The sequence below is a fragment of the Lemur catta genome, chromosome 20 (assembly GCF_020740605.2).
Source record: "Lemur catta isolate mLemCat1 chromosome 20, mLemCat1.pri, whole genome shotgun sequence".
Lineage (NCBI taxonomy): Eukaryota > Metazoa > Chordata > Mammalia > Primates > Lemuridae > Lemur > Lemur catta.
Genome location: NC_059147.1, coordinates 11,048,375 through 11,060,858, shown reverse-complemented (window position 1 = coordinate 11,060,858; position 12,484 = coordinate 11,048,375). Strand labels below are relative to the sequence as shown.

General features: G+C 39.5%; 1 protein-coding gene across 1 annotated transcript in view; it reads left to right on the top strand.

Annotated features, from left to right (window-relative positions):
- Positions 1 to 2,796: 2,796 nt before the first annotated feature.
- The window catches only part of RBL2 (RB transcriptional corepressor like 2), a 52,694-nt gene continuing 43,006 nt past the window's right edge, over positions 2,797 to 12,484 (top strand). The window contains exons 1-3 of the mRNA XM_045533196.1: positions 2,797 to 3,164; positions 9,304 to 9,434; positions 11,710 to 11,910. Of these exons, the coding sequence (XP_045389152.1) occupies positions 2,925 to 3,164; positions 9,304 to 9,434; positions 11,710 to 11,910 (572 nt within the window). The 5' untranslated portion in view covers positions 2,797 to 2,924. The remainder of the gene's footprint in view (positions 3,165 to 9,303; positions 9,435 to 11,709; positions 11,911 to 12,484) is intronic.

Genomic DNA, 12,484 nt, shown 5'->3' with positions numbered 1-12,484 from the left:
TGAAAGTGTTTAAAACCACAGCAGTACAAAGCAGTTGAGGTTAGGCAGTGCAATACCCACTCTGATAGGCCTTGCAGGCATCATAAAGCAATAATTGTTTACAATGACAAATAGGGCTAAAAGGGCATTCCAGAGTGCTAAGGCTTCCCTGTGTATTACATTAGCTTCTTGTTCGTAGTTTATACCATGGATTGAATTTGATTGTGGTGGTTGTTACATGACTGTATGTATTTGTCAAAATTCATAAAACTGTGAGTGAATTTTACTGCATGTAAATTATACCTCAATGAACCTAACATTTAAAAAAAAAAAAACAAACAGGGTTGGGTGCGGTGGCTCACACCTGTAAGCCAAGAACTTTGGGAGTCTGAGGTGGAAGGATTACTTGAAGCCAAGGGTTCAAGAAGACTAGCCTCAGTAACACAGTGAAAACCTGTTTCTACAAAAAAACTTTTTTAAAAAATCAGCCTGGTATGGTATTGCATGCCTGTAGTCCTAGCTACACTCAGGAAGCTGAGGGAGGAGGATTGCTACAGCCCTAGAGTTCAAGGTTGCAATGAGCTATGATGGCACCACTGCACTCCAGCCTGCCTGGGTGACAGAGTGAGACCCTGCCTCAATCAATCAATCAATCAATCAATTAGGAGACTTGAAAAATTTGAGTGTACATTTTTGCTGAAGGGAAATATGAAAGATAATAAAGGACTGTTAAACACAAAATATATTAGGATACAATTTTTGTGGGATGGTAGAATGGAAATATGAGTTAAAGGAGAAAAAGGAATGACATAAAATTTCAACTTATTAAAGAAAATTTTGTTCATGTATTTTTTTAAATGGATGATAGTATCACATTGCTATGACAGTTGGAGTCCATTAGATATATTTAAAGTTTAGTAACAGTTTTGTTTTAAAAGGCTTATAGTTACAATGCTAGATATTACATCCTTTGCACCTGATGAAACCTATAATGAAAAATTTTAGATGTCAACCTTAAAATATTTCAGGAGGTAATTCCTTTAGGGAGACATGACCGAAAAATTTAAAGACCACTGTGTTTTGTTGTGTGAAAGATTTATGTGAAGTTTCACAGTTAAGTCATATTTTTTTAAGATGATATATACAGTCAGCCTTCCATATCTGTGGGTTCTGCATCCTTGTATTCAATCAACTGTGGATAAAGAAATACTAAAAAAAATAAAAATAAAAATAAAAATACAATAAAAATAATGCAAATAAAAATACAGTATAACATCTATTAATACCATTTGCATTGTATTAGATACTGTAAGTAATCTAGAGATGATTTAAAGTATATGGGAGGATGTGCAGAGGTTATATGCAAATACTATGCCATTTTATATAAAGGACTTGCGCCTCTGCGGATTTTGGTATTCATGGGGTCCTGGAACCAATCCCCTATAGATATTAGGGACAACTGTATAAGGCAAATGATTGGGCTATCAGATCATGACAAGAGTAAGGATTTTACATCTAAAAAATCTGAAGATATGTCTCAATGATCATAATCTGTCGTTCCTTTGACAAATATTATGGAGAGTCAACTCAATGCTTGACACCACATTAGGCCCTGAAGTTACAGCCCAGAACCCAACAGACACTTCTCATATTCTCATAGCACTTAAAGCATAGCGATGAAAACAGGCATGAAACAGTCAAACATGTAAATAATTCATTATGGTTATAATAAGTGTCATGAGAATATTCAATAGACATTTAAGGGTGGGAAAGAATGAGAGAGTAATTTTCAATGAGGATGAAGGGGCAGGAGGGAGAGAACCTGTAGGTGTGGAAAGTGTAGACTTTGTGCTAAGAGTAGCAGGAAACCACTTAGGTAGGAGAAGATGTGATCAGATTTGTGTTTCAAGATGGCCATTCCAGCTTCTGGGAGGAGAAGACGGCAAGATAAGGAAAAGAAATGTTTGGTAAGACTAGTCTAGGAATCTAATTTCAACTCTTAGCTCCTTTTTCAAAAACTACGACCAAGTCAGTTAACCTCCATCATCAAAAGCGGCTGTGACTTAAACATATCTCTGATGTCAATTATTCCATTATTTTAGCTTTTTAAGGTTTAACAATGAAAACTGTTGTGGTGAGATTAGAAGAAGCATAAAAAATTACCAAGAAAAATATTCAATTATTAAATGATTTTCCTTCCTGATAATCGATACATACATATTTTATACTTAATCAGTGTTCTGATTATTTATTGCTGTATAACAAGCCAACCTAAAACTCAGTGACTTAAGACAAAAAGAAAATCATTTCTTTTGCCCACAGACTTTAATTGCTACAATTTGGGCAGGGCTCAGCGGGAAGGCTCCTCTCTGCTGCATCTCGTACAGAATCAGACGGGACGGCCTGACTCAAGGCTGGAGGCTCTGCGTCCAAACTGGCTGATTCAGCATAGCTGAGGGCCAGGGGCCCTGGGCTCTCTCCACATGGTGGGAAGTACAGAACTCTCAGCACGTAAAGACTCCTTTCAAAGCTCTGCACTGAGAGGACCGAGCTCTAGCAAGGCTTCTGGCAGCTTAAGGCCAAGTCCCTAGAATGACTGCAGCGCCCCACCCCCTCAGAAAAAAAACGTCTGCCTTGCTGAATGGTCTCACGATGGGGAGGTATGTACTTAAAATGCGAAGGCCCTTTATTTCAGCCCAAGTGAGACTACAAGATCTCACTTTTTTTTTTTTTTGCAAACATGCCTTTTGGCCCCCGCGGGCCGCCGGCGTGGACTCCGTTTCCCAGCAGGCCGTGCTCACAACTACGGGGGCCTGCAAGGGGCCCGGCGAGTGGGCGGCGGCGCAGTCGCGGTGCTGGCGGCCGACGGGCGGGCCCTTCGCGGTTTGAATGGCTGCGGGCCCGGGCCCACACTTCATCTGAGGACCGGCTGCCCGGTGTGCGCCATGCCGTCCGGAGGTGACCAGTCCCCGCCGCCCCCGCCTCCCCCTCCGGCGGCGGCAGCTTCGGAGGAGGAGGAGGAGGACGACGGGCAGGCGGAGGACGCCGCGCAGCCCGCCGAGTCGCCGGCGCCTCAGACCCAGCAGCGGTTCGACGAGCTGTGCAGCCGCCTCAACATGGACGAGGCGGCGCGGGCCGAGGCCTGGGGCAGCTACCGCAGCATCAGCGAGAGCTACACGCTGGAGGTGCGCTAGGGGGAGCAGAGCGGCTTCCCGGGCCCGGTCGGCGTGCCGGCCGCGGGGATGGGTGCCTTCCCACCCGGGGGCCGCCCTCAGGGACCCTCCCGCTGGCTCCGGGGTCCCGGCCCGGAGAGGGCGGGAATGCTCCGCGCTCCGCAGTCCTGGAAACCAGGCGTTTCAAAGGCCCTTAGCGGCGCTGAAGGTGAACCCGCTCTCGCTGCTCCTCCCTCTCGGGTTCAGAATGGGGAGCACCTCGCGCCCTAAAGCAGCGCAGCGAGGCTTGAGATGACGCTGGGGTCACGATTAGAAAGGGGCCTCTGTGACTCGTTTGATTCCCCACCCACCTGGTCAGTGGAGTGCACAGGTGTAGTTGGTCAAGACCGTACGTAGAAGCGGCGGGAACTTGCCCATTTTTGCACAGCGATTAACCGGAGTTTAGCGCCTGGGTCTCCAGGGTTCTCTGTTCTTTTCCTACTGTACCAAATTGCCTTTGCCCAGGTATTGTGTCGGTTTGAGCAAACGCGTTAAGTTTTGGGCTGTGTCCATGTGTGTGTAAGCAAATTAAGACTAATCTTCCCAGGCCAGATGAAATGCGCTTTCTGCCCACCCGGATATAGACGCCCTAGGAATCAGCACTGTAACTGCCTTGAGGACCTTTTGGTCACCCTAGACGTGGCACAGGACTCCTGTTGTTGCCGTGATCCAAGGATGTTTTGTCCCTTTCTTCTGACGGGGTTTGCAAACGAAAAAAATGGCCATTCTAGCCAGTGACTGTCAACTCTGTAGGCACCTCCCCTCCGCGGGCCAATGGGAGGTGACACGGAAGTCCGGATTGTTTATCAGCTGTTTGCCTGTGTGTGTGGCATTTAAACTTGAGGCCATTTGATTTTCTAAAATAGTTTTACATAAATATTAAGTTTGTAGAATAGACTCAGGATATGAAGGCCTAACCAAGGTATTATTTAAATAGAATGTGGTGTTTTTCCTGTGTGTCATCCTGCTAAGGTTTTTGTAAATTTATAGCTGCTTTCATAGAATTTTAATTCAATTACTAGTTCTCTCTCCCAGTTATTATATCTGCAGAGAAATATAGTGTATAGTGGCTTTAGAACCTGACAGACCTGGGTGACTTTAAACAATTAACCAGTGGAAAACTCAGTTTTGTGATATGTAAGCTGGAGATATTTGTACCTACCTCACAGAGCTGTTCTGAAGGTTGAATAAGGTAATATGTTGTTCTGGGCATGTAAAGCGCTTAAATGGACAGTGCTTTCAAGTTTACTCAGCTCTTTCGTATGCTTACATGATCCAGCTGAGTAGGCCATGTTCCTGTTCATCTCTCAGTGCTTTTCTGTAGTCAGGCAAAGAGAAGGACTCTTTTTCAGTGAAGGTCATAAGTGCCTCCAAACAAGCTCTTATTTTACTCTCAGGATAATCTTGTAAATAAGACAGAACAAGCATTATCACCATACGGTTGAGGTATTTCAACAAATAGAAGTTAAGTCGTATGAAGTCTAGTGTTAATGTAAGGAAGTGACACAGAAAGATGGTTAGTAAGTTATTTTTGAAAATATGTTTGATTATTCCATTTTTTTTGATTACTGACTTTAGTCTCAGCTTCTTAGTCCAGTTTACCCAATCAATAAATGAATGATAAATATTCATCTATCAAATATTTCTTAAGCACCTATTTGCCACACAGGTGCTGGGGGTAGAGCAGTGAACAAAGCCTAAAAATCCCTGCCCTTGTGAAGCTTAAGTCAGGGATCCTGTAAGATAACGTGTGATGTCGGGCTCATGAAAGCGTACAGTGGAAAATAAAGCTCATGTGATATTTAATACAGAATACTGGTTATAGAATTTATCTTTTAATTTTTGTATTTTTTATGATTTGTACTTGTAACTCATTTAATTCTCACAGTCCTCAGCTGAGAAAAATGGAGGCTCTGAGACTAAGTGATTTGCCCACTATATTATAGCTAATATATGGCAGAGTCAGAATTTGAAACCAGATCTACTTGACCCTATAAGTATATGGCCATGAGTTGTTAATTTTGATGATGACTACTTTTCAGTATTATGGACTTTTTCAACAAACATTTTATAGGACCAGAGGTAAACCAGGCACAGAGTCTGCTCTTCTGTTGTCTGTGGCCTACTGGGCATAGGTTACTTTACAAAGAGCTCCCCCATCCATTTTGTCATTTTAAGCACTATAAAATTCTCATATGTAAGACTAATTCTTTTCTTGTTTTTAAGAATGATGTAGTTATGAATTCTCTAGGACCAAAATAGACCATTACAGATTATCTTCTTTAAACCCTTTATTAAAACACAGGATAATGCTGTGACTGACTTAACTTTATACTAATACTCTCTAAGAGAACTTGATATAGTAGAGAAACTTGGTGGTTATAAAACTAAATTTACTTTGAGACTTTGTAGATCAAGAATTTAATGAAAGCATTTTTCAGAGACGTGTTTAATACACAAATCTTTGTTGTGTTTTTGAAAATAGAACATCTGTGCTACAATAACTATAATTGGGTTTTTAAGCTAGTCTATGTATAAATGTGAAAAATGGATAATTTTCAGTTTCTCTCATTTCCATTTCGATTAGCATTGTATACAATGAAACTAAAGGACATCTTCCAGTTCAGCCCTTATAGGGAGATAAAAGTTGTATCACTTCTTGGGAAAAAAAAAGAATTATGAAGATGATCTTTTAGAAATAATGCCTTAAAAATTATTTGTTTTGAATTATATCTGGTAACGCTGTGGTCCCCAACTCCTGGGCCACGGACCAGTACTGGGCCACATAGCAGGAGGTTAGTAGAAGGCAAGCAAGCAAGCAAGCAAGCAAAGCTTCATCTGTGTTTACAGCTGCTCCCCATCACTCACATCACTGCATAAAAGCTCCGCCTGCTGTCAGATCAGCAGCAACATTAGATGATCATAGGAGTGCGAACCCTACTGTAAACTGTGCATATGAGGGATCTAGGTTTCGGCTCCTTTTGAGAATCTAATGCTGAATGATCTGAGGTGAAGCTGAGGCAGTAATGCTATCGCTGGGGAGCAGCTGCAAATACAGATTATCATTAGCAGAGAGGTTTGACTGCACAGAGACCATAATAAATCAGTTGCTTGCAGATTCATATCAAAACCCTATCAGTGAGTGGCAAGTGACAATTAAGCTGCATCTGGTGGCAGGGTTTATAGTGGCAAGTGAGTTATTGTACTTCAATTGTACAGGTGCATCTGGTGACACGTGTTAAGTCAGAATCTGACACTTATTTTAGTCCGTGCGTGGCCCACCCCTTTTTTTATTTCTACTTCCATCTGTGCCTCTTTGCCCGCACTGTGCACTTGTCTCAGTCACGATTTTGGTAAGCCCACAAACTAACCCTAGCAAAAATGAATAAAAAAATAAAAATTAAAAATGAACAAAAATGAGTAAAAAAGACCCGATGATGAGACAGCAGAAGACTCTAAGATTGCCAAGAAAATGAATGGTACATTTAAAAGAAAATACCAAGAATCCTACTTAAATTACGGGTTAATTGCAACAGGTGATTCATATTCTCCAAGCCCGCTTTGTATAATATGTGGTGACTGGCAATCCAATGAAGCCATGAAACCTTCAAAACTGCTTTGCCACATGGAGACCAAGCACCCTGCATTAAAAGAAAAGCCTTGGGAGTTTTGCAAAAGGAAAAAACATGAACACAGAGAACAGAAGCAATTATTGAAGGCCACCACTTCATCAACTTCATCAAGTGTGTCTGCACTGAGAGCATGATCCTTAGTGGCTGACCGCATTGCTAAAGCTAAGAAGCCCTTTGCTACTGGTGAAGAGTTGATCCTGCCTGCTGCTAAGGACATTGGCTGTGAGCTTTTAGGAAAGAGTGCAGTTTAAAAGGTGGCACGTGTTCCTCTTTCAGCTAGCACCATAACTAGATGAACTGATGAAATAGTAGAGGATATTGAGGCGCAACTGTTAGAGAGGACTAATGAATCACCATGGTACACAATCCAGGCTGATGAGTTCTACCACTGTTGACAAGGCAACAAAGCTTGTTTTTGTGCAATATATTTTTTAGGAGGATGTGCCTGAGGATATGTGCACTTTTGTTGCCAACTAGCATCACAGCCACAGAACTATTCAAGTTTGAACGATTACGTATCAGGAAAACTGAATGGGTCATTTTGCGTCAATGTATGCACAGATGGAGCCGCTACCATGACTGATGGCTTTCTGGTTTCACTACTTGAGTCAAGGAGGTCACTTCTGAATGTGAGTCTACGCACTGTGTCATCCATAGAGAAATGCTGGCCAACCGAAAAATGTCACCTGAAGTAAACAACGTTTTGCAGGATGTGATTCAAATTATCAACTACGTTAAAGTACACGCCCTTAACTTATGTCTGTTCACGGAGCTCTGTGAGGAGATGGACACAGAGCGCGCACATCTGCTCTTACACACAGAAGTGAGACGGCTCTCTAAAGGTAGCTCACTAGCCAGGGTTTTTGAGTTATGAGAGCCACTCTAGAGATTTTTTTTTTTAGAAAAACAGTCACCACTGGCAGCACATTTTGGTGACACAGAATGGGTCACAAAAGTTGTTTACTTGTGTGACATATTCAACCTGCTCAACAAACTCAATCTGTCACTTCAGGAGAGAATGACAACTGTGTTCAAGTCGGCAGATAAAGTGGCTGCATTCAAAGTCAGACTGGAATTATGGGGGTGATGAGTGAACACTGAGATTTTTGACATGTTTCAAACATCATCAGAGGTTTTGAAAGAGGCTGAGCCAGGGCCTTCTTTCTCCCAGCTGGTGCATGATCACCTATCTCAGCTTTCAGTAGAGTTTGAGCATTAATTCCCAACCACAAAGATCCCTGAACTAGGAAGGAATGGATCCATGACCCATTTGTGAATAAGCCAGGTGAATAGACTTTGTCCGTGCTAGAAGAGGATCAACTGCTTGAGATCACAAATCGCAGTGGCCTTAAAAATATGAGACAACTTCAAATCTCCGTACATTCTGGATTAAAGTCAGGGTGGAATATCCTGAGATTGCCACAAAAGCACTGAAAAGCCTGTTTCCATTTCCAACATCCTGTCTTTGTGAAGCAGGGTTTTCTGCAGTGACAGCAACCAAATGAGGTTACAGAGTAGACTGGACATAAGCAACACACTTCAGGTGTCACTGTCTCCCATCACCCCCAGATGAGACTGTCTAGATGCAGGAAAACAAGCTCAGGGCTCCCACTGATTCTGTGTTATGGTGAGTTGTATAATTATTTCATTATATATTACAATGCAGTAATAATAGAAATAAAGTGCACAATAAATGTAATGCACTTCAGTCATCCCCAAACCATGCCTCATACCCCATACCCCCTCCCCCATCCGTGGAAAAATTGTCTTCGATGAAACCAGTCCATGGTGCCAAAAAGGTTGGGGACCGCTGTGATAATGGATCCACAATGGTCCATAAGGTTACAAAAATAATTTTTATTTATTCATGAATGTGTTTTGATTATGTATAAAATTAGCAGCAGGAACAATTTAGATTGCTCGCAGACTTTGTGGGTCTGGAATTCTGACAGGGCATAGTCTGGATGTCGTGTTTCTGTTTCAGAGTGACTGGTGCTTCACCTGGAAGACTTGAGCAGCTAGGGACTGACACCGCTGGGGCTCCTTGGGCATTTTCTCTCTCTGTGACTAACCTCCATGAGATTTCTCCAGTATAGTATTTCAGGGTATCTGGACTTTTTACATATTGGTTCAGGACTTCCAAGACACATGTCCTGGGAGAGAGTGCCAGGTGGAATCTGTGTTGCCTTTTATTATCTTTGACATTACATAGCATCACATCCACCTGTGCTATTGGTTGAGCCAGTTAATCAACGTGAGGGGACACAGATCCTTGCCCAGGTTCAAGGTGAGGGGACACAAATCCCTACCACTCAGTGGATGAATGTCACATTATAAGAAGAACACATGGGATAGGGCCATCATTGGAAAATAGTTACCTACAAACAGAGAAACCACACGTTGAATTTAAACTTAAGAATTTTTTGTATCGACATATATGTAGCTCATTAACTAAAAATCAATTTTTTTTTCTTTTATAGGGAAATGATCTTCATTGGTTAGCATGTGCCTTATATGTGGCTTGCAGAAAATCTGTTCCAACTGTGAGCAAAGGGACAGTTGAAGGAAACTTTGTATCTTTAACTAGAATCCTGCGGTGTTCAGAGCAGAGGTAACTATGTTAAAGTTGGAAAAGTACAGTATGACTAATATAACTAACTGCTCATAAATCAGTGATAGTAAGAATTCTCTTTGTTCATCATTTTTTGAGCATTTGTACCTGTGGAATGGTGAATTTAGAAGCTGGGTCATGGCTTTACTACATCAATTTTTGTATTCATTTTATTCTTTGGTGAAAATATTTAAATTTTAATGTATTAGGCACTTGTATGGAAGAGTTTACTTCTAAAGGTTATGACTCAGTGTAATATTGAGATAAATTTAAATAAGTCTATTGAGAAACTTTAGGAGACACTCTAGGTTGAAAGGGTAAATAAAATATTATGTATTATAGTATTATCCTTAGAACTACATGCATAGGACTCGTGTCATAATATATACAGAATGTGTAAATATCTCTTAGTTTCTTGTTTGTGGGCTAAGCGACACTCATAATCAATCATAAAGGGTCAAATAATGTTTAAGAGAAGAGGCAGAAATTGCTTTATCTGTTGTATGCTGGAATTAATTATACTTATTTCTATCTTCTGGATGAATTTTCTTTTATGACTTATTAGAGATTAATGGGAAAAGGATGCTTGGCATTTTGGAGGTATTAACACTGTCAAAATTTATGGACCTAATGGTTAAAAAATCACTTGCTATTAAAATAATAGGAAAGGTACAATTTTAACTATAGTCTATTTGTTAACCTTAACTCCATCCTGAGTTGTATTTAGGCCTAAGAACAAAAGGCATTGCATGGAGAGTTGAACGCCTGGACTGTGAACCTGCAGAAATAGACTTAATAAATAGGATGCAAAAATGCTATTATTACGAAGAAGAAAAATAGAGGCAGAGTAACCTAGTAAAGTGTCAAAGAACTTTAGAAGTAAAGATCAAATTATGGAATCCTCATAATAAACTATAGTAAACTAAACTTTAATGAAAGCAATACAATCCTGCGTTTTCATTTTATTTCCTTTTCAAAAACTCATTTTTTTATATTTAGATTTTTACTTGTGGGTTCAGAGGATTTACTTTTTCGGCCATAACGGACTAAGTGGGTTATGGGAGCAGATTGGGAGAAGATACTTACAATGCATAAAATTGACCAAGGATCAGTATCCAGAATTATATAAAGAACTACCAAATGGTTAATCAACAAAAATGAGTAAACAGTATGACTTCATAAAGGCCAAAACTCACATAGGTAATAGATACAGGGAAAGATGTTCAATCTTACCAGTACTCAAAGAAATTCAAAGTAAAAACAAGACAATGTTTCATTCTCATCAGATTGGGGAAATTTGGAATCCGATAGTGCCAAGTTAGGTCTTTATGCAGGGAAACAGGAACTCTATATTGCTGGTGTACATTTGTGAGAATATAAATTGGCGTGACTACTTTAGTGGGAAATTTGGCAGTACCTTGTAAAATTGAAGGTGTACTTTCTCTGACTCCTCCTTGGGGTAGTTCCTAAAGAAACTCCTGCAACGTGTACTAGGATATGTTCATTATAGCTTTTTTTGTTACTATGAAAAATTGGAACTAGCCTAAATTTCCATTGGTTGGGGAGTGAATCCAAAAGGTCATGGTATATTCATATTTAGGAATGTTTTAGCAGTTGAAAATGAATTAATTAGATCTTACGTATCAACATTAATGAATCTCAAAAACATTGAGTGAAAAAAGCAAGTTGCAGAATGTTACTTATAGTATGATACCATTTATATAAAATGTAAAAACATATGCAAAAGATACTACTTACTGCTTATGGATACATATATATATGTGTGTGTAGTATGTATGAAAACATTGGCAGGATTAAAACTAGCTTTGGAATGGTGCTTGTCTGGGGAAGAAGGGTGGGGAATGGGATTGGGGAAGAGTACAAATGGGGATTTTGGCTGTTTCTATAGTGTTTTTAGTTTTTAAAGAAATCTGAAGCAAATATGAAATTTATTCAATATGTTAATATTTGTTAAATCTAGTAGTTGGACATATGAATGTTGATTATGTTATTCTTGCTAATTTTGCTTGTATTTTAAAATATTTCATAATTTTTTAAAAAACCTTAGGTAATCTAAAAAAAAAAGTAGAAGAATCAGAGGAATAAACCAACCTGTAAGAGATTAATCTATTCAGAGACATTGTGGTTTTATTTCATTGTCTAAAAGTAATATAATTTAGTGACATAGTTCTGATTTACTTTTAGTTATTTATATTTATATACTTTACCTTTATGTTACTTAAGAAAATATCTCATTTTTTATTTTTAATATTAGCTTAATTGAATTTTTTAATAAGATGAAGAAGTGGGAAGACATGGCAAATCTACCCCCACATTTCAGAGAACGTACTGAGAGATTAGAAAGAAACTTCACTGTTTCTGCTGTAATTTTTAAGAAATATGAACCCATTTTTCAGGATATCTTTAAATATCCTCAAGAGGAGCAACCTCGTCAACAAAGAGGAAGAAAACAGCGGTATGTTTTTGTTACTTGGGAATACACATTTGTCTGTCTGTGCTACAGTTTTGATCCCTAGGTTTATTTTGCTAGTCTTAAAAAAAAAGTGTGATCTCATAAATAATCTTTTTCACCAATAGTTTTCTTTTAATGATTTTTTTTTTTTTTTTTTTGCTTTTCATTGTGTTAGCTATGAAGAGGTTGGCTTTCATATTGCAAAATGTATGGGGTCTTTGTTTACGAAAACTTTCCCTTTTCATTTAAGCAACCAAAAATGTGAATACACAAGTCAGATGTTAGGGACTTTCACCAGTTAGCTACCCTGGGTATAGACCACTAAATGTGGGAAATATCTGTCTGTGTATAGGAGTCTTGAAGCACATGGCCTTGCTAATGTCATCAAAAGAACTATTGTTATTCTTTTATTTTCCACCTTACCTATCTTGACCTCAAAAGACTTTAAAAGTTCTTCCAAATTTTTTTTTTTTTTCCCTGAGATAAGCTATTTCCCTGGCTCCCAGCTATTTCCTACCAATATTTGGTTGGGGCAGAACTTCTTGCACATTTTCCATGTGAAACTGAATCTATTATA